The sequence below is a fragment of the Anolis sagrei genome, chromosome 5 (genome assembly GCF_037176765.1).
Source record: "Anolis sagrei isolate rAnoSag1 chromosome 5, rAnoSag1.mat, whole genome shotgun sequence".
Taxonomy (NCBI): Eukaryota; Metazoa; Chordata; class Lepidosauria; order Squamata; family Dactyloidae; genus Anolis; species Anolis sagrei.
Genome location: NC_090025.1, coordinates 45,534,918 through 45,554,110, shown reverse-complemented (window position 1 = coordinate 45,554,110; position 19,193 = coordinate 45,534,918). Strand labels below are relative to the sequence as shown.

The 19,193-nt window shown below is 39.9% G+C and overlaps 1 protein-coding gene across 1 annotated transcript in view; it reads left to right on the top strand.

Moving 5' to 3' along the window:
- The window catches only part of RNF150 (ring finger protein 150), a 142,969-nt gene that overhangs the window by 103,016 nt on the left and 20,760 nt on the right, over positions 1–19,193 (top strand). The window contains exons 3-6 of the mRNA XM_060778912.2: positions 940–1,011; positions 1,365–1,447; positions 6,057–6,153; positions 6,997–7,207. Coding sequence (XP_060634895.2) covers positions 940–1,011; positions 1,365–1,447; positions 6,057–6,153; positions 6,997–7,207 — 463 coding nt within the window. The remainder of the gene's footprint in view (positions 1–939; positions 1,012–1,364; positions 1,448–6,056; positions 6,154–6,996; positions 7,208–19,193) is intronic.

Below are 19,193 nucleotides of genomic sequence, written 5' to 3'. Positions count from 1 at the left end.
TTTGAGGGCACATAGCGGCCACTGCCCTCACCACTATTCCACCAACCAGACCCAGCTCCCTGGCAGACCTTTGCTGATGACATCACTTCTGATGAGATCACAACAAGGCATCCAGCCACGTAGCTAGCAGAAGTTACAGCACCAGCAAGACACTGCCAGGGAACTGCTTTTGGGTGGCAAGATGGTAGTGGGTCTGTTGGACACTGGATTGAGCTTGGTCCAGCTGTCCATGTCTCAAAAACATCAGGATCCACATTTCTGGATCAACAGCTGGAATTAATGCTTCATCTGAAAATCCAATTATGTGAAATCCCCATAGTGATTGCTAGCTCAGTCTACTTTATTTGGCTCATGTTGTAAAGCAATGGTCATTCACATAACCTGCTTCTAAATTAATTTAGGTGCGAAACTGTCTTTACTTCCATTGATTTATGCTTCTTCCCTCCAGCCATGGATCACCTTCATTCTTTTTCTCCTAGTTCTATTATATCTAGATATTAACACCTTTTTTTCTTTCCATCCTTCTTCAAATGTTGTATGTTTTTTCTTAACGCTCTTCTGGAGCTTATATTGGTTTGATCTAGCCAATAGGAGGAAATTAAAAAGCCCAAATATATAAAACACCAAAAAGAATTGTCTTATATCTTTACAGACAAAACTGAAATGTTTCTTTTCGTTTTAGTCCAGTTGTTCATATTTCAACAAATGTAAATTCCTAATACAATGAAAATGGGATATTATTTAATCGGTGTGTCAGATGTTTTATTGAATCCCATCCTTAAACTAGTGCTTTTATTCGTCTGTGAGCTTACTTGTACAGGGCTCTTGTCCACTTAATGTGAAATGACCTTGGGTTCTTCAGCTACAGTTGCAAATCCCTGCAAGAATTGTCCAGTGAAGATGTATTCTTTTAATAAAAGTGATGTTTTGCATTTTCAGCGCCGTCTTGGAGATGCAGCAAAAAAAGCAATCAGCAAACTGCAAGTCAGAACAATAAGAAAAGGAGATAAGGTAAACCTTCTTGCCACAGCAAGTTTTTCCTTTAATAAAAATAGTTTTAGGGTATGATAGAAATGCTGTGGTATGGGGGAAAAGATAAACCATCATATTGGCACAAATTGCTTCCTACTACAAAAGCCAACTTGAGAAAATCTTCTCCAGACAGAATGAAAAAGGTTGTGCATATACAGTAAGGACTTCAACAGGTCGCTCATTCCTATAATGTGGATTTGCTGTAGGCAGGACTCTGTGTCTTTTGCATGTGGGTGCAGAATGTGAGAACACTTCATTAATGGTATGTGTTGATTTTTTCTCAGCCCTGTGCTGTCCATTCAAAAATTAAAATATGTCAATTTTTTAAACAGGAAACCGAGCCAGATTTTGATAACTGTGCAGTGTGTATTGAAGGTTACAAACCAAATGATGTTGTCAGGATCTTGCCCTGCAGGTAAGTGGACATATTAGTCTAAACAATATAATGTCTTGGCTTTAATTAAGTAGTTAGGTTCTGACATCTTTTACAGATGACAAAAATATTTGTCATCTTTGAAGAATAAAACAATTCTCACTAAGAGTAAAATAATCAAAATTGTTAGTATTGGGGTTGATGTGGTGGGCTGGGTGTCTAAAGAAAATACATTATCAGTTAGTAATTATAATCAGTAGTAAGTAATGCCTTTTATCAAGATGTTTATTTCCTCAGATAATAATATGTAAGGTAAAAGATTTTATATAAAGATTTATTTTCTGCATCGTAAAGAATCTTCATCTAAAAGGAAGGTGAGTTTTGGCTCTAGCTAATATAATGTATACTGTATTTACTCAAGTATAAGCCGGGTTTTTCAGCCCTTTTTTAGGCTGAAAAAGCCCTCCTCAACTTATACTCAAGTCACGGTTGTTTATTATTTTACTCTGTTGTTGTTGTTGTTGTTGTTGTTACTATGTTTTAATTACATTTATTATTTCACTCCATTTATTATTATTATTATTATTATTACATTTACATTATTTTACTCCATTATTATTATTATTATTATTATTAGATGTATTCTTCTACTCTACTATTATTGGAAGGATACATAAATGAAATAATAATAAAACTTTATTTATACCCTGCCACCATCTCCCCAAGGGGACTCGGAGTGGCTTACATGAGGCCAAGTCCATCAACACATCAATAAGGCAAAAAACTATAAGCAAAAATAATACAATTAATATAACTCACATGTAAGCAGTAACACACAAGGATTTAAAAACCTATGGCTGGGCCAAATGTAATAATTTAAAATTTAAAAAATAAATGCACATTAACGTTGAAGAAAGTTGGAATAATGGTTTAATTAGAGTTGGACAGTCTTAAATTATAGTTTTATGTAAATATTCAAAAACATTTAACTTATTGATGCCTCAATTAATGAAATTTTATTGATATCTGTTTTTATTTTGAAATTTACCAGTAGCTACTGCATTTCCCACCCTCTGCTTATACTCAAGTCAATACGTTTTCCCAGTATTTTGTGGTAAAATTAGGTGCCTCATCTTATATTCGGGTCGGATTGTACTTCAAACAAAGAAAATGGTGGCGGGGGAACCCAAAGAATACAAAATATGATTCAAGACCATATGTGTGCTGTTGCATGCTGGGCCTGTGCATAAGACTGTAGACAGGACATAAATTCTGTGTGCCCAACAGGACGCCAGGGCTGCTTCAGATTAAAGGCCTTTGGATTTCCTTAAAACAGAGTCTTTAGATTGCTTAAAGGTTCAACAAAGTTCTTTATTAATGAAAACAAACAGGTACTTTAAGGCTTTCTTAACAGTCTATTGGCTCTCTCTCAATCTTGTCCACAGGGAACAGGCACTATCTTCATAACTGTAACTAATGGGGAAATCCTTAGCTTCTAATCTGGGCAGTCTGTCTTTGCCTCTGTTGGCGTGGAGCCCCTACACCCAGTACCAACTGCTTCTGGCTTCCGCGAGTGACCGTTACCAAGCAGAGTTTTGTAGACTTCCAGGGGGGAAAGAATTCAGGTTTCCGTGATGGCTGACTGAAGTCCTTCAGCAAAGGAGCTGTAGGGCTGTATAACCCTGGCCAAGCTGTTGGCTGTATATCTCCCCAGCCAAGCCGTAGAAGATGAAGCTTTCTACAGGAGCTCTTGGTATTATGTCCTGCATGAAAGGCTTCTCTGTGTGGACTGAACTCAAAATGGCTCCTATTCCCTCTAAAACCCAAAAAGGGGCTGGGACCAGGGAACCTAACTATAATTGTCAGGTGGCTTGCCCTATGATTGCAGCCAAAAGAAGCCACCTATTTGCAGAGTCCCTGAAACTTAGGACTATAACAAACATTAAATGCAAAGCAAACAAAAGTGGAGCTCCTGGTACAGCTGTACCTGCACAATATGCAACTCCCCGGTTTTCTTCCCTAATATATAGTGAGTGCAGCTACAGTCATCTGGAGATACTGCTTTCACAGCTTTCATGTACTGAGTTTATATGAAAGACAGACAAAGAAAGAGAGAGAGAGAGAGAGAGGAGCAGCTTTGGAGTCCCATAGAGCTCATGGTCATTGATTAGTGCCGTTGCCAATGTAATCAAAGACACTAGTGTGACTCAGTGAAGGGAAAGGGGTTGCCCTGCTGAACAGTAAGAACTCTGCTTCCACTGTGGATGTGGTTCAGTAGCAGACTTGTGTGAATGCCAAGGCAGAACCCAGGAATGATCTCAAGCAGCAATACTTGGGACCAGCCCCAGATTTTGTTACCCATGTAGGTCAGCCCTAAGATAAAAGGTAGGGGTGAGGAAAGTTTTTGTAGTCCCTAAATGTAAAAATACATTTATGTATTTTTCCAGCTAGAAATCACCTCAGATGACCCAAACAGTCACAAAATTGTCATGAGACATGGGGAAATTACCCTTGTCTTTGGAGCTCCCTAGCCCAGATTTTAAGTGAATAGAAAATATTATCTTAGTGCCCCCAAACAAGAACTTTTAAAAAAAACTGAACGTGCAGAAAATGGACATTTTACACTTAAGATTGCAGAAATCTTATGCGAAACACGATATAAACCAACCACATGATTAAATCAGAGCAAAGCTTTTGCACACTGCAGCGAGCCAAGGTTTTCCCTTCTGATCTAATTTCATTTAATTTCTGAAAGTGCACAAAGATATGATCTTGACAGCTGTTGAGTTGGAGTAACTCAGCATGAGTAGTCTTTTTGAAGCCAAGGATCACTGCAATGGCCAAATAAGGCTGTAAAGTGTAAGAATTCCAAACAACCACTGACTGTGAAAGATTTTTTCCTGTATTGCGATCTGCGACTGAGTTCTGTTGCAATGCTTGAACTCAAAAGATATCATCTTTTCAGTAGAGAGGAACACTTTCTAGTGATTTCACACATTGCATAGCATATGTGTTCCTGCTCAGATTGTGGGTCTGTGGGTGTTCTCTTTAAAAGGCTGATTTCTTCTTTCGTTTTCTTGGTACAGTACAGCTATTAATGAACAGTTGCAAAAGGAATTTTTGTTTATGTATTTGTTTTTTACTTGGGCATTTATATCCTGTTTACCTTTCATAGGACCACACTCAAGGTGTCTTCAATAAAAATATAAATCACAACAGAATTAGAAACATAGTGAATCAAAACAAAAGGAGTAGCAAAATCAGACTTTCATAAAAATGTTAGCACATGAAGAAATAGGTAGTTTAACAAACTTTTATTGGAAATCACACTCAATGTATTGTTGAAGGCTTTTATAGACAGAATTACTGGGTTGCTGTAAGTCTTTCAAACTGTATGGCCATGTTCCAGAAGCATTCTCTCCCGATGTTTTGCCTGCCTCTATGGCAGGCATCCTCAGAGGTTGTGAGGTGGCCTCACAATAATAATAATAGTAATAATAATAACACCACCAATAACAACAACAACAATAACAGCACTTTATTTATATTCCACCCTTCTCACCCCGAAGGGGACTCAGGGCGAATCACAGTACACATACACAGCAAACATTCAATGCTGCTTTGTATAGACAATACACAGACAAACAGAACAGAAGGAGGTGGTTTGTTTCAACTCAGTGTCCATCTGTTTTTGATGTCACGGAAGGTTGGGCTCAAGTCCAGGGGGTGCTGTTGCTCTATCCTCAATGATGAAGAGCCATCAGGAGTTCCTCCTTCCTTTTGGTCGCCCAGCACTTTCTGATCTTCTTTCTCTATGGCATCATAAAACACCACCCCTGCTATTAGTGGTACCTAATTTCTCTAATCACAGCTAAAGCTGTTTTCAAATTGCTTTGGTAAACAATTAGCTAGGCTGACAGTTGACAGCTCCTGCCAACCTGGGGCTTTGAATTTGCAACCTTCTGGTTGATAGATCTTATAATTGCTGATGATTTGCCAGCTGTGCTAAACCTCCGGCCTCCAGCCACAACCTCTGAGGGTGCCTGCCATAGATGCGGACAAAATGTCAGGAGAGAATGCTTCTGGAATATGACCATATAGCCCAAAAAACTTACAACAACCAAATCACACTCAAGTTTAGATGGCACCACTGAAATTACACTCGCCATCTACCCTTCCATTTATTCCAGCATGCAAAAGGGCAAGGATAGGTTCAGATGGTTTGAGTACAATTTGCATTGGAAAAGAAATCCATGTTACTTTTCACACAGTAGCAAGGACAAGAAATCTACTGGCAGCAGGAAATATTTTTGAGGTTCTTGTTTTTGTCATAAAAAGTAGCCTCCATTTATTTCATCTTCTGAGATTGTTATCTGAAGGGTTATTATATTTGAAATAGCAAACAACTCCAAAAGCTACATTTCATTAAACACAAACACTTCCATTTTTCATTCTAGGCCTTCATTTCTTAGGGGTTTTTTATCTTGCCAGAAGTATTTGTTGCACAGGGACATCTTCAACTGTATTTTCCCCTACAAGACCGTTCTGGCCTTTTCCGGAATAGATTATCTCAACTGAACTTTGTGGAAATTGAACAGAGCTTAAAAAGAGAGGGAGATTTGAACTAAATGTGGTTATTTCACCCTGACAGGCACCTCTTTCATAAATCTTGCGTAGATCCATGGCTACTAGACCATCGTACCTGCCCTATGTGTAAAATGAACATCTTAAAAGCACTAGGGATTCCGGTAAGCAATGTTTTGTCATAGAAGGTTCAAAATGTCATGAAAACATAATTTGATTTTCGTTATAGTAAAGTTTTAAAAAAGCATATTTTTTTCTCTTTTAATGGATGGTTTTACATCCAATCCTGGCCCTCTATTAAATTGCATGAGGTGTCCAGTTTAGGTGGCAAATGCTAAAGTACACGGAAGGTGAGAATTGTATTGCCATACAACCCGCCTTGCTTCACTTAGGTGGTATGGAGGAAATTATTACCAGTGTAGAAATAAGATAAACACTGCAAATTTGATTTTTGAAAGTGCACAAAGATATGATCTTGACAGCTGTTGAGTTGGAGTAACTCAGCATGAGTAGTCTTTTTGAAGCCAAGGACCACTCCAATGGCCAAATAGGGTTGTGTATTGTGTATATATTTTTTTGTTGAGATTTCATATGGAGTCACTATCTTGGATGCCTCTGGCATCAAGTTAAAATCACAGATAAAATCCATTTATCATGGTATTATGCAACTGATGTTTAGTGTTAACCCTAGATAAGAAATGGAAATCATTGTTTCTTCCAGATTTAAATTTTAAAGTCTCAGAAACCCTAGCCAGCATATCCAGTAGTGAGGAATGTTGGAAGTTGCACTCTGACAACTTCTCAAGAGGGTCATGATCACACAAAAGCAAAGATGGGGGAACATAACTGGTGTGTCTCCATTCAAGATGAAGAGAGCTATGAGGGTCAGTGTTAATTACTATTTTAGAGAAGCTGCTGTTTAGGTATCATACATGAAATATGGCATAAAAATGAGAGTAAAAATCTTCTAAAATTAGTTTCTTTTTTAAACTTCTTTTCTTCTTTAGCCAAATGCAGATTGTGTGGATGATATTCCTCCAGACTTTGAAGCTTCTATAGGAGGGCCACCAACAAATCAAATTACAGGAGCTAGTGACATAACTGTGAATGAGAGCTCTGTAGCTTTGGATCCCCCTGTTCGGACAGTAGGGGTATTACAAGTCATCCAGGATGCAGATCCTCTTCCACAGACGGGGGAAAGTAACCTCACTACAAGCAGTAAGTGTTTTTTCTTACCTTGTGTGTAGTCTGCTGTATGTTATAAATTGATTCTTAAAAGCAACTGTGACAGTTCCAAAGTATTTTCAAGAGGCTTGCTGGGAACCCATGCTTTTCACATTGACAATAGTCCAAGAGGACTAGATTTCTCATGATGTATTCCATGGCAACTTCCAGAAAGAGAAAGAGGATGTGGAACAATGGCTTCAAACTACAGGAAAGGAGATTCTGCCTAAACATTAGGAAGAACTTCTTAACAGTAAGAACTGTTCAGCAGTGGAACTCTCTGCCCTGGAGTGTGATGGAGGCTCCTTCTTTGGAGGCTTTTAAACAGAGGCTGGATGGCCATCTGTCAGGGATGCTTTGAATGTGATCTTCCTGCTTCTTGGCATGGGGTTGGACTGAATGGCCCACGAGGCCTCTTCCAACCCCATGCCAAAGGGATTCTATAGGAGAAGAAAGTTGTGCTAGAAGAGGTAGGAACCCAGTAGCTGCAAATAACTGTAAATCCATGTGCAAGAAGATAACGCAGAAATGGTTTAGTATTTTTCAAATGCTATTTTCATATGCAGAATATTTGCTGCTGTATTCAGTGCCTTTCTAGTTATTATTAGCCATGTTGTATATATGCAGAGACTTCTTGAATAAGCTTGATTGAGCCAGTTGTCAGAACCGATTAGTTTTCGTGTTGGGCAGCTTTTGGAAAGAGAAATGTTATCTCTGTTTTTCCTTTCTAGCAGGTCCTGTTCATTGTTTTACTATCTCTAAAAAATAAATAAAAATATGTCCTTCCCAGGTTTTTAAATCTTTAACATCAAGTCCGTAGCCAGGAGTTCACCTACCTGATTTTTCAGGTTAAAAAAACTAGTTTACTCGTGAATTTTAACTGGTTTGACCGGTGCTGTAGAAAATGGAAAAAGATAACACCTGCAGAAAACCTATCAAATGCACTGGAAGCGTATCTTGTATGTCATAGACAGTGTTTTCCAAATTTGAAGAAACTTGTTCAGATTTCTTCAGCATTGCCAGTGTCAAGAGCCACAAATGAAAGGTTGTTTTCAACTCTTAAACGTTTGAAAAAAAATACATAAGCACAATGGGGCAAGAAAGACTGTCTGGATTTGCACTTTTGTGTGTCCACCGAAGTTTATCGATGAAGCCTGATTCCTGTCAAAGTGTCTTGACACAGTTTTCAAATGTTTCCAACTGGTGTTGTGGTATTCTTTTGTAACCACTAAATTACAAATTAAGAATCATGTTCAGGTTTTTTTTAGCCTTGAAACTTTGTAGCTAAAATAGAAATTTTATTTAATTGAGTCTATTCTAAAATATGGAGTGAGTCATAGAATTTAAATTATTTTGTGTTATGGGCCTACTCTTCATGATTCACTAAAAAAAATTGTTTCAAATCCCCACCCACCACCCCTTTTTTCCTGGCTACAGGCCTGGTTAGCATGGTTTGCATTGGCCTTCCTCTGAGCTAAAGTCCTTCAGAAAGCTGCTCTTCTGATCTTACTTTTTACTCTTTCCTATACAGAAGGGAATATAACAGGGTTGTATTTTTCAGGCCACATCAGCTGGCCTTTTTTTCAGCAAGTACAACAGTTTCTTATATTTGCTCTTGCAGCATACTTGAGTGGCCTCCAGATTTGACCATTAAAATATGCAATTCCAGCAGCCACAGCAATTTCCCATTCATTTCCTCCCACACAATATATTATAGTGTTAGCAAGGGTTTAAAAATGACTATCACAAATCAGTATTTATGTGCAAAATATAATACAAAGTACTGCTACACACAATGTGACAGAAGTACTGAATTAATAAGAGAGAGAATCAAAAGCAATTATTTAGACATCACTTACTAAGCTGATGAATCCAATAAAATTCTTATACATTTTTAATACAGAGGGAAATGATTAAAACATTGGGTTTTACAAATTACACAGTATAATAGAACCATTATTAAGGCACTACTGCTGTCAGCATCTGCTATAGTTCAGGGCAATCATAATTTATTAGTGTCATAAAATTATGCTAACTCTCACGCCTTTGGATCAAGCATTTTAGACCCCCCAAAGTTGTATATTTATATTCCCCCTACAACCAAACAAAAAGTATGACAAAAATGTTCCAAGAGTCTTTTAATTTTTTGTGGCATATGAACACAGTGAGTGTTTATATGAACACAGTGAGTGTTCGGAGTCCAGGATAAAATAATATTCTGTTCTGCTAGCTGTCCCACTACTCAACAATCTCTCTTTTGCAGCTGGTGAGTTGGTGCTGAAGTCTCCCTGGCTTTTTGTGCTGAGGGACTTCAGCATCCTCATGAGACCATCCTATTGTATGTAGCTCAGGACTGCAATCATGGATATGTCCCAAATAATATCTGGGGCCACCCACAATGCAGGACACATTCTGGACCTTGTTTTCTGTGCTAAGTGGGATGATGGTGATCTTAGTGAGAAGGAAATGTCTATGGTTCCATTGTCTTGGACAAATCACTACTTGGCAGAGTCAGGGGCGGCTCGTCCATTACGCGAAGTAAGCGGTTGCAGAACACTTTTTTTTGCCAGGGGCACAGAGGCACCTCTGTAAATGCCCCTTGACTGCCACTTGAGGAGCACCCCCTCAGCTCACAACAGCCCTAGCAGTCTGGGGGGAGCCTTGGCTTTCTTGCCTCGCTGCCGGGCGATCCTCTTCCCAAAGGGGCCAGGCCCTTGAGCCTCGCCTAGCCCCTCTCGTTCCTGCTCCACCCGGCCACCGGGTGCGCAAGCTGAGCCGGCGCTCAATCATTCTCCGAGTTCGATCCTTTCCCTTTCCCGATCCCCCGGCACTCCACCCGCCTCCTCTCATCTCCCCAATCCGCAGGTGGGGCAAGGGGGGAGCCGCTGCGCATGGCCCGCTTTGGGTCCGGAGGTGTGTCTGAAGACCCCAGCTTGCGCACCAAAAGTCGCCTCTTCTCCTGACTTTCTCTTCAGCCATTGGGACCAAGAGAGAGAGAGGGAGAGAGACCCTCCGGCTGGAGGTATCTCCCACCTCCGCTCCCTCCTTTGTTTTTGCGCTTACCTTCAGGAAAGATGGGCATCTCCACCTCTGTCTCTGTCTCTCTCTCTCTCGGTCCCAATGGCTGAGGAGAAAGTCAGGAGAAGAGGTGACTTTTGGTACACACGCTGGGGTCTTCAGGCACGCCTCCAGACCCAAAGCGGGCCAGGCAAGGGAGCAAGTGCAGCAAGTGTAGTTACTGGGATGTATAGTTCACCTACAATCAAAGAGCATTCCGAACTCCACCAATGATGGAATTGAACCAAATATGGCACACGACAAACAGAAAATATATATCAATGATTGGTTGGGGGGGGGGCACCAAAATACTGTTTGCTTACCATTGAAAATTACCTAGGGCCGCCTCTGGGCAGAGTGCAGACTTGCTAGGACTAGGAGCCTCTATAGTGGTGCAGACCAGGAGGCCATCCAAAAGCCTCCTTGTGTGCCTCAGGAGACTTATGGATCTAAGTGGATTCCTAGTGGTACATGAGGAGTTCTCTGTCCCCTTGGCAAGTGAGCCTGTCAAAACCTGAACTGATTTCTGGAAAAGAGACGTGCCCATGGTGGTGAATACAATTGATCCTAAGCATCCTTTCCTATGGAATGAAACCAAGAAAGTGCTTTCTTTCAATAGGGAACTGCTGCCTTGGAGACTAGGACTTGAAGCAATGGGTTCAAATTACAGGAAAGAATATTCCACCTGAACATGAGGAAAAATTTCCTGCCCAGAAGAGCTGTTCAACAGTGGACCTCTCTGCTTCAGGATGTGGTGGAAACTCCTTCTTTGGAGGCTTTTAAACAGAGGCTGAATGGCCATCTGTCAGTGGTGCTTTGGTTGTTCTTTTCCTGCATGGCAGAGGGTTGGGCTAGATGACCCATGTTGTCTCTCCCAACACTATGATTTTATGATTCCATGATGATGAAATGCATGGAAAGGAGATGAGTAGGATACAATGTTGATGAAAGCAAATGCAGAGCAGTGGCTGGAACCCCTTACTCCTTTGCTACTATTGCATCTGCATTTTGTTGTCCAGTGGATCTGTCTCAAATTCTACGACTCCTTTTGGATTCTACCCCATAGAAATATTATGTAGATACTTGGTAGCCCACTTTGAAATGGTATGACATTTTGCAGATAAAATTGCTTAGATTTGTTTCAACTTGGATGCTGTAGTTGTTACATGTCCTGTGGATGTAGTTGTGCTTGTCTCAGATTAATGGGTATATTTCCATTTGTGCAGCCTCAGGATGTAGGCAGGCTCTTTGGCAAGGTGAGAGCCATCGCATGGACCCTGGGCCCTTGCCCTTGCCCTTCTTGACTTATAAAAAGAGATAGAGGGGAATTGGTTCAGTGGGTAACATAAGTAGTGAATGCTTCACCACAGACAGCAGAGTCACATACTGCCTAAAAGAAGCTCTGGTAAGCCCGATACTAGAAAAAGCCTTTTTCACAATCTACTGTACACTAGATAACTACTAGATTTTAATGTTCCTTTTGGGGCAAGGTTCTAGAGCAAGGTTCTCCCAACTCTGGGGTTCTTAGGTAAAAAGAGCTTTTTGGATGAACCGATATCCTTCTGAAGTTGAATATTTTTAAAAACCCATGTGGTAATTTGAGATGTTACAGTTCCAGCGAGCATTTTAGTTGCCCCCTGCCAGGGTTTGTTAATTTTTTACATTACGCTTACATTACTCAGAGTTCAACATAGGCCATTGCCCTTCTAAAATATCATCTCAAGAGTTCATTCACTTTCTATTTTCTCCTGCTGTGGTCATTGAATAGATGTCACACGATAGTGTGGATGTAGGAATTTAGGTGTCAACATAGCTTGGGAAGCCCACTGCTTTACAGCAGTCTAGGAATGCATCTACATTATGGAATGAATGCAGTCTGGCACCACTTTAACTGTCATGGCTCAATGGAATCCTGGAAATCATAGTTTAGCACTAGCACTCTTTGGCAAAGAAGGCTAAAGCTTTTGCAACACTAGAACTCCCATTATTCAGGCTGCATTAATTCTGCAGCGTAGATACAACCCAGGAAGGTAGGGGTTATTAAATCGAAACCAGTTTAATTTTCTCCCATAAAGGAATTAATTTCATCAGGTTCTTTATAACACTAAACAAAACTACAATATAGGCAGTTTATCTATATTATTGCTTGTATTTCTTTTATTTTTTGGAAGGACAAAAACCTAAGGAAATCCATTTTGGAAGGTTTTGACTTCTGCTGTCCCAGTTGTTCCTATCACCATGATAGGAAATGCTAAGGGTTTGTGTGTGTGTGTGTCAGGAGTGACTTGAGAAACTGCAAGTCACTTCTGATGTGAGAGAATTGGCTGTCTGCCCAGGGGATGCCTTCACTTTGTTTTACCAACATAGAGAGCTGGAGCTGACAGAGGGAGCTCATCCACACTCCCGGATTTGAACTTCCAACCTGTCAGTCTTCAATCCTGCCAGCACAAGGGTTTAACGCATTGTGACAGCGGGGACTGAAGTAAAAAAAGCAAATATTTTGGTTTGTCAAGCAAGATTGGTATGACTCTGCTCCCCTAGTTTTCTCTTTGACAACAGAAAAGAACAAGGCTTTAATTGTATAAATTGTGTCTTTTTTCATTCTGCTTTATGTGACAGAGAAACAAGATCTCATTAACAAGGATCAAACTAATGGGTAAACCTCCGTTCCCTGTGGAGTTCTGGGTTGACAGATGCTGCTATTCAAAACTTATTTCTACAGAAAATAACAAATTCAGAATGTCTAAGGAACCATTTTTCCACGTACTGAAAATTCACTGTTAAAAGGGGAACTGAAATTCAGTTTGCTAAAACCAACTAGAGTAAAACCCTTGGGCCAGTGAGATTTGTTAGGTAATATATTGATTCAATGGTTGTACTCCATTTGAAGATAAAAGCTAGATTTAAACCAAACAATGATTAATGGGTTTCTCTCATATCTCCAGTACAAAATGTCTAGTATAGCTATGCACATAATAAAAGTGAAAGTGTGTGTGTGTGTGGCTGAGGTGTCCACTTACGCAGACAAGCTCCACAAACAGCAATAGCTCTCACTACTCAGGAGACACCAAAGGCCTTCCCTCCAATGACATTACAGGTTAGTGAATGCCATGAACATGTCTAAGAGCCCTGCCAATGTCCTCCACCAACAACACACTGCCCACCATCCACGTGAAGGCTTTTATTGTATGCGTTTCCTCCACCACAGACATCCCAGTGTTTCTTACTCTCTCCGTTGGTGTAGAATTTGCATGACCCCATCCATTGCCTCCCCCTTAACTCTTTCCTGTTTTTTTTCTATGGCACACAGCAAACAGAAGAATTGATCAGCAACTGAACATACTAGAGAGGTTTGGGGAGAATTCACTATTATATATAGGAGTTGTAGTTATTGGAATGTATAGTTCACCTGCAGTCTAAGAGCACTCTGAACTCTTCCAGTGATGGACCTGACCATCACTGGTCCCCATGATCAGTTGGTCCCCATGACCAACAAAATTTTTATTGGTCCCCATGACCAACAAAAATTCAGGAGGTCTTTGGGGGGATTTATAGGAGTTGTAGTTCACCTACATCCAGAGCACATTATGAACCCAAACAACAATGGATCTGGACAAAACTTGGCATGCAGATTCTATATGCCCACATTTGAATATTGGTGGGTTTTGAGGGGAATTGGCCTGTACATTTTGGTAGTTGTTGGTCCTGGGATTCCTAGTTCTCCTGCAATCTGTGAGCACTCTGAACTCCACCAAAGATGGAATTGATCCCAACTTGGCACACACAAAAAAGCCCCCATGACCAGTAAAAACTACTGGGGGTCTTTGGAGGAAATTCACCTTGATTTGGGGGAGTTGTTGTTCAGCTACATCCAGAGCGCACTGTGAACCCAAACACTGATGGATCTGGAGCAAACTAGGCACACATACATAATATGGCAAAATTTGATTACTGGAGGGGTTTTGGGGAAATTCACCTTTTTTTCTGGGAGTTGTAGTTCATCCACAACCAGAGAAACTGTGACCTCCACCGATAATAGACCTGGACCAAACTTGGCACACAGAACCCCCATGACTAACTCAACCTACTGGAGTGGTTTGAAGGGACTGACTCACCATAGTGGGAGTTGTAGTTTACAGCCACAGCGCACACTGAACCGATGATGCATCCAGAGCAAACTTCCCAACATAACAAACTTTAATTACTGATGGAGTTTCTTGAGGTTAACCTGGCATGATGTGAGTTATAGTTCACCCACAACCTTATGCATTTTGTACAATTGAAAAAATGATTTTTTAAAATAATCCAGGCAATGCCGAGTATCAAAGCTAGTTTAATTGCCAACCCTTGTATACTGCAATAATTTGCTTCTTTACCTTTCTTTTTTTTTCTTTTTTTCATGGAGAGAGTAACAGGAAAGCCTTTCTTCTGCTGGAAATGCTAACGATGCTCATAAAGCTTCAGACAGAGTAGTTGAAAAGGCTAGCTAAATTCACTTAGAACAGGTGCATTCTATTGATTTGTTTCAGGGCCATAACTTTATTGAAATCATTTGTGTGGTGAGTTTTGTTGTTGTTGTTATCCTACTTTAATAATGCTAAAATGCACACACCCACACATTTAAAATGTACATAGTATGTATTGAAAAATGTCAAGCATGTGCATTGCTGTCATGGATGGCTTTGTTAGCATTCAGTTTCTCTGCAGCAGTCTTTCTTTGTCAATCTTCTCTTACATGCAGGGAAATATTGGCCCCCAAAGTGTTTTTATTTCCCTGCTCTCGGAAACATCCAGAAATTATAATTGTTATTAATTTCTGAGGAATGTCAGGCCACAGGCTGAAATTTTCACTAGCTGCCTACAATTATGTCAGCTTTTGTCAGACTCTTGCAATAGAAAGTGGAAGACCAGCAATGTAGCAAAAACACTATTATAATCTTCACAAAAATGAAAAAATACTATAGATAGTCTTAATTAATATAAATTGTGCTAGACAAGAGTTTGCTATCATGGCATGTATTAAAATTCATTTTCTTGTGTTGGAGTGATTTTTTTTTGAATGATTAATTTTTAACAGGCATAAATGTGAAGAATATTCTAATTAAGCAGACTTTCTCGCCAGGGAAATGTAACATTTCTCATTAACACCAGTTGCTTTCAAGTTATATTATTTCTGTAGGTAAATATGCATACTTTCCTTAAATTGATAATATGGCTAATTACACATTGAGCCAAGAAACATTAGACTTCCATCTTGAGCTGTATCTACATATCTCAGGATGTGATCACAGGTTATCTGATTATCTGAAATTATCTGTCAGTGTAGACTCATATAATCCAGTTCAAAGCAGATCATCTGGGATCAGGTCCTGGGATAAAGGGCAGTATAGATCCAGCCTTATTCCTATTTTATACCAGAATGCAAATCATTGTCCGTTGTGGTTGATGTCTGTGGATTCGTTGTTACAATTCTTTCAAATCAACAGATATTAAATTAACACTCTTGGTTGAGTTAGGTTTTCTTAATGGTTTCAGAATGCTTTTGGTTGCCTCTGGTCACATAAAAACAAGATCTAGTCTTGTTTTTATGTAAACATGTAAAAGATCTAGAAGCCAAGCCTTGTGAACAGTGGCTTAGAGAGCTGGGCATGCATTAATTTGCAGAAGAGAAAGTTGAGAGGACTTGAGAGCAACATTTAAATATTTGAAAGAAAGGGTGTCATAAGGAAGAAGGAGCAGTCTTTTTTTCTGCATGGCAGGGAGTTAAGAGTGGATGGCCCTTGGGGTTCTTTCCAACTCTATAATTCTATGATGCTGTGTGCTATTTATTCATACACTGTACTACATTAGATTTGTGTATTTAAATTAAAATTTATTACAGTAGTAAAGTAAGACATACAAAGGTCATCATCCAGACATGTTTAACACAATCTTTTGCACCATTTGAAGTAACAGGACCCTTCAAGTACCCACCCACCTCCACCCATTTCCTATTATGCACTTGATTTCAGCCATAAATGCTGTAGTAGAACATTTATAATTGAAATTAAGTGGTATGTGTAGGCATCATTTGGAGCGTTCCAGAGGTTGGTGGACTACAAAGCAATCATCACCATTGGCTATGTTGGCAATGGTACTGGCTATTCAGCATTGGATGGGCCACATGAATCCAACCTGTGCTGTGAAAGACTGTTCTCAAAGTAATGTGATATGTTTTTGGAAATCATTTCTTTATTTTGAGAGATGTCAATGCCTTTAGTTAGGTTGCATGCGGCACCTGGGGATCACAGCCAGACACAGTGAAGACATCTGCCCTTTCGCTTTGCTACTCTGCTGCTGACTATGCATGCCCAGTGTGGAATATATCTCATCAGGTTCAAACAATGGATGTGCCTCTTGATGAGACATGCCACATTATCACAGGATGTCTGCACCAAACACCACTGGAGAAATTATACTTCTTAGCCAGTATTGCACCACCTGACATCCTTCGAGCAGTAGCAGCCTGTAATGAAAGGACCAAGGCATTGACATTTCTGGCCCATCCTCTATTCGGATATAAGCCAGCAAGCCAACGCCTTAAATCAAGAAATAGCTTCCTAAGATCTACAGATACTCACAGGAACACCTCAGCAAGTGGGAGTCCAAAAGTGGCAGGCGAAAACCCAGAACCTCAATCAGTGGCTGATACCAGATGAGAAACTCCCTTCTGGGCACACATAAGATTGGGCGACTTAAAAGGCAGTGAGCAAGCTTTGCTCTGGCATTATGAGATGCAGATCTAACCTTAAGAAATGGGGCTACAAAGTGGAGTTCACAACATGAGAGTGCGGACAAGAGTAAACCACAGACCACTTACTACAATGCGGTCTGAGCCCTGCCACATGCACAATGGAGGACCTTCTCACAGCCACTCCAAGTGGCCAGCATCGGGTCAAAGGACATTTAACATAATGCCAAGTTTTTAACATACTTTGTATTTTAAAATACATTATAACTGCATGCTCGATTTGCTTATGATACAATAAATAAATAAATAAATAAGTGCCTTTAGTCAGAAAATTGCTTAGACATTTTAATAAAAGAAAAAACCCAATTAGACCAACAAGGAAAAATAGGCAGCGTTCCCACCAACAGGTAAATGTATCATTACATGTAGAGATTTATTTCCCTGGAGGGGAGGAGGAGGCAATCTATAGTTGTATTCCTGTAGCAAAAATGAACATCCATTTCCCTTTTTTCATTTTCTTCTCATTATTATCTATTATTATCAAAAGACTACAATGCCTTATATCTTTTGTCTCACATACAGAATCATTATAGTTAAAATTATGAGCATTCTATAGCTTTTATATTAGATTTTGAAATGCAACGTATTCCTTTCTGGGTTTTTCCCCCCAATAGAGATTTCTACAAAGACAGGTTTGACATTCACTGGCAACTTGCCTTGGATAAGCATGTGCTGCTCTCAATGTCTTAAGAACAAGAAAGAAACGGCATTCAAAACAAGCTGTTTTTTAATTTGTGGGTAGAAACAGTTTCTTCAGTATTTGACTACAACAGTATTTGACTTTAACAGTGGATTATTTATTTGGCTCAAAAACATTAGATGTACACAATGAAAGCTATTTTGTATTATACAATGTAAAATGGAATCAGAATTAATATTTAAATAGAGTGTGCTCTGAAACCTGCTTTTTTTGTAGTGGCCGTCTTACTTGGAAAAGAGTAATTTGTGTCTTAAATAGGAAGCTAAAATTCAAAGCAGAATAAATCAAGCATAATAGCAGAGGTTTAAGCATTCCATTTGTTGCTCTCACACATATATTTTCTTCCTTGCAGTCATTGTTTATATTTAGTGAAAAGTCACAGATGTAAAAGCTGAAAAGTAATTCTCTATTATATCACTGAATCTTTTCTCGCCATAATATTTTAGGGTACTGAAGTATTCCATCATAATGTCAGAAACCATTTCAAGATACCACAGATAATGTTTCAACCAATTTTAAATGCTTATATGAATGCCTTTATGATCTTTTAAAAGCTTTTTCCAACAACCTTTTAACAAGCTCACTTTAATGTGCCTAACAAAGATTCATTAGAGCAGCATTTCTCAACCTGGGAGGGGGGGGGGGGTCACGAAGGTATTTCAGAAGGGTCGCCAAAGACCATCAGAAAACATATATTTCTGAAAGTCTTGGAACTCCTTTGGCAGAGAAGGCTGAAGATCTCTCTGCTTGTCCTTCCCTTCCTTTTTGGAAACAGATGGTAAATCCTCCCACCAAAAGCCCTCCTCTGCTGTGATTGGCCATCCACTCAGCCAAGGGGAGGGCTGTTTCTGGGACATCAGGCGAGGAGGGGAGAGCAGGCGTGCTTGGCGCATGGCAGCATGGCATGCATGGGAGAGCATGCAAGGCTGGTGGAAGACTCATTCCAGTGAGTCCCTTCAAGGCAAGGGGGTTCTATGTAGAAAGTCTGGCTCAATTCAGTCATTGGTGGAGTACAGAACGTTCTTTGGTTGTAGGTGAACTATAAATCCCAGCAACTACAACTCCCAAATGCCAAGGTTTATTTTCCCCAAACTCCACCGGTGTTCACATTTGAGCATATTGAGTATCTGTGCCATGTTTGGTCCAGATCCATCATGGTTTGAGTCCACAGTACTCTCTGGATGTAGGTGAACTATAACTCCAAAACTCAAGGTCAGTGCCCACCAAACCCTTCCAGTATTTTCTGGAGTTCTGTGTGCCAAGATTGGTTCAATTCCATCATTGGTGGAGTTCAGAATGCTCTTTGATTGTAGGTGCACTATAAATCCCAGCAACTACAACTCCCAAATGACAAAACAATCCCTCCCTCTCCCTCCCCCCCCCCAAACCCCACCAGCATTCAAATTTGGGCGTATCTGGTATTTGTACCACAA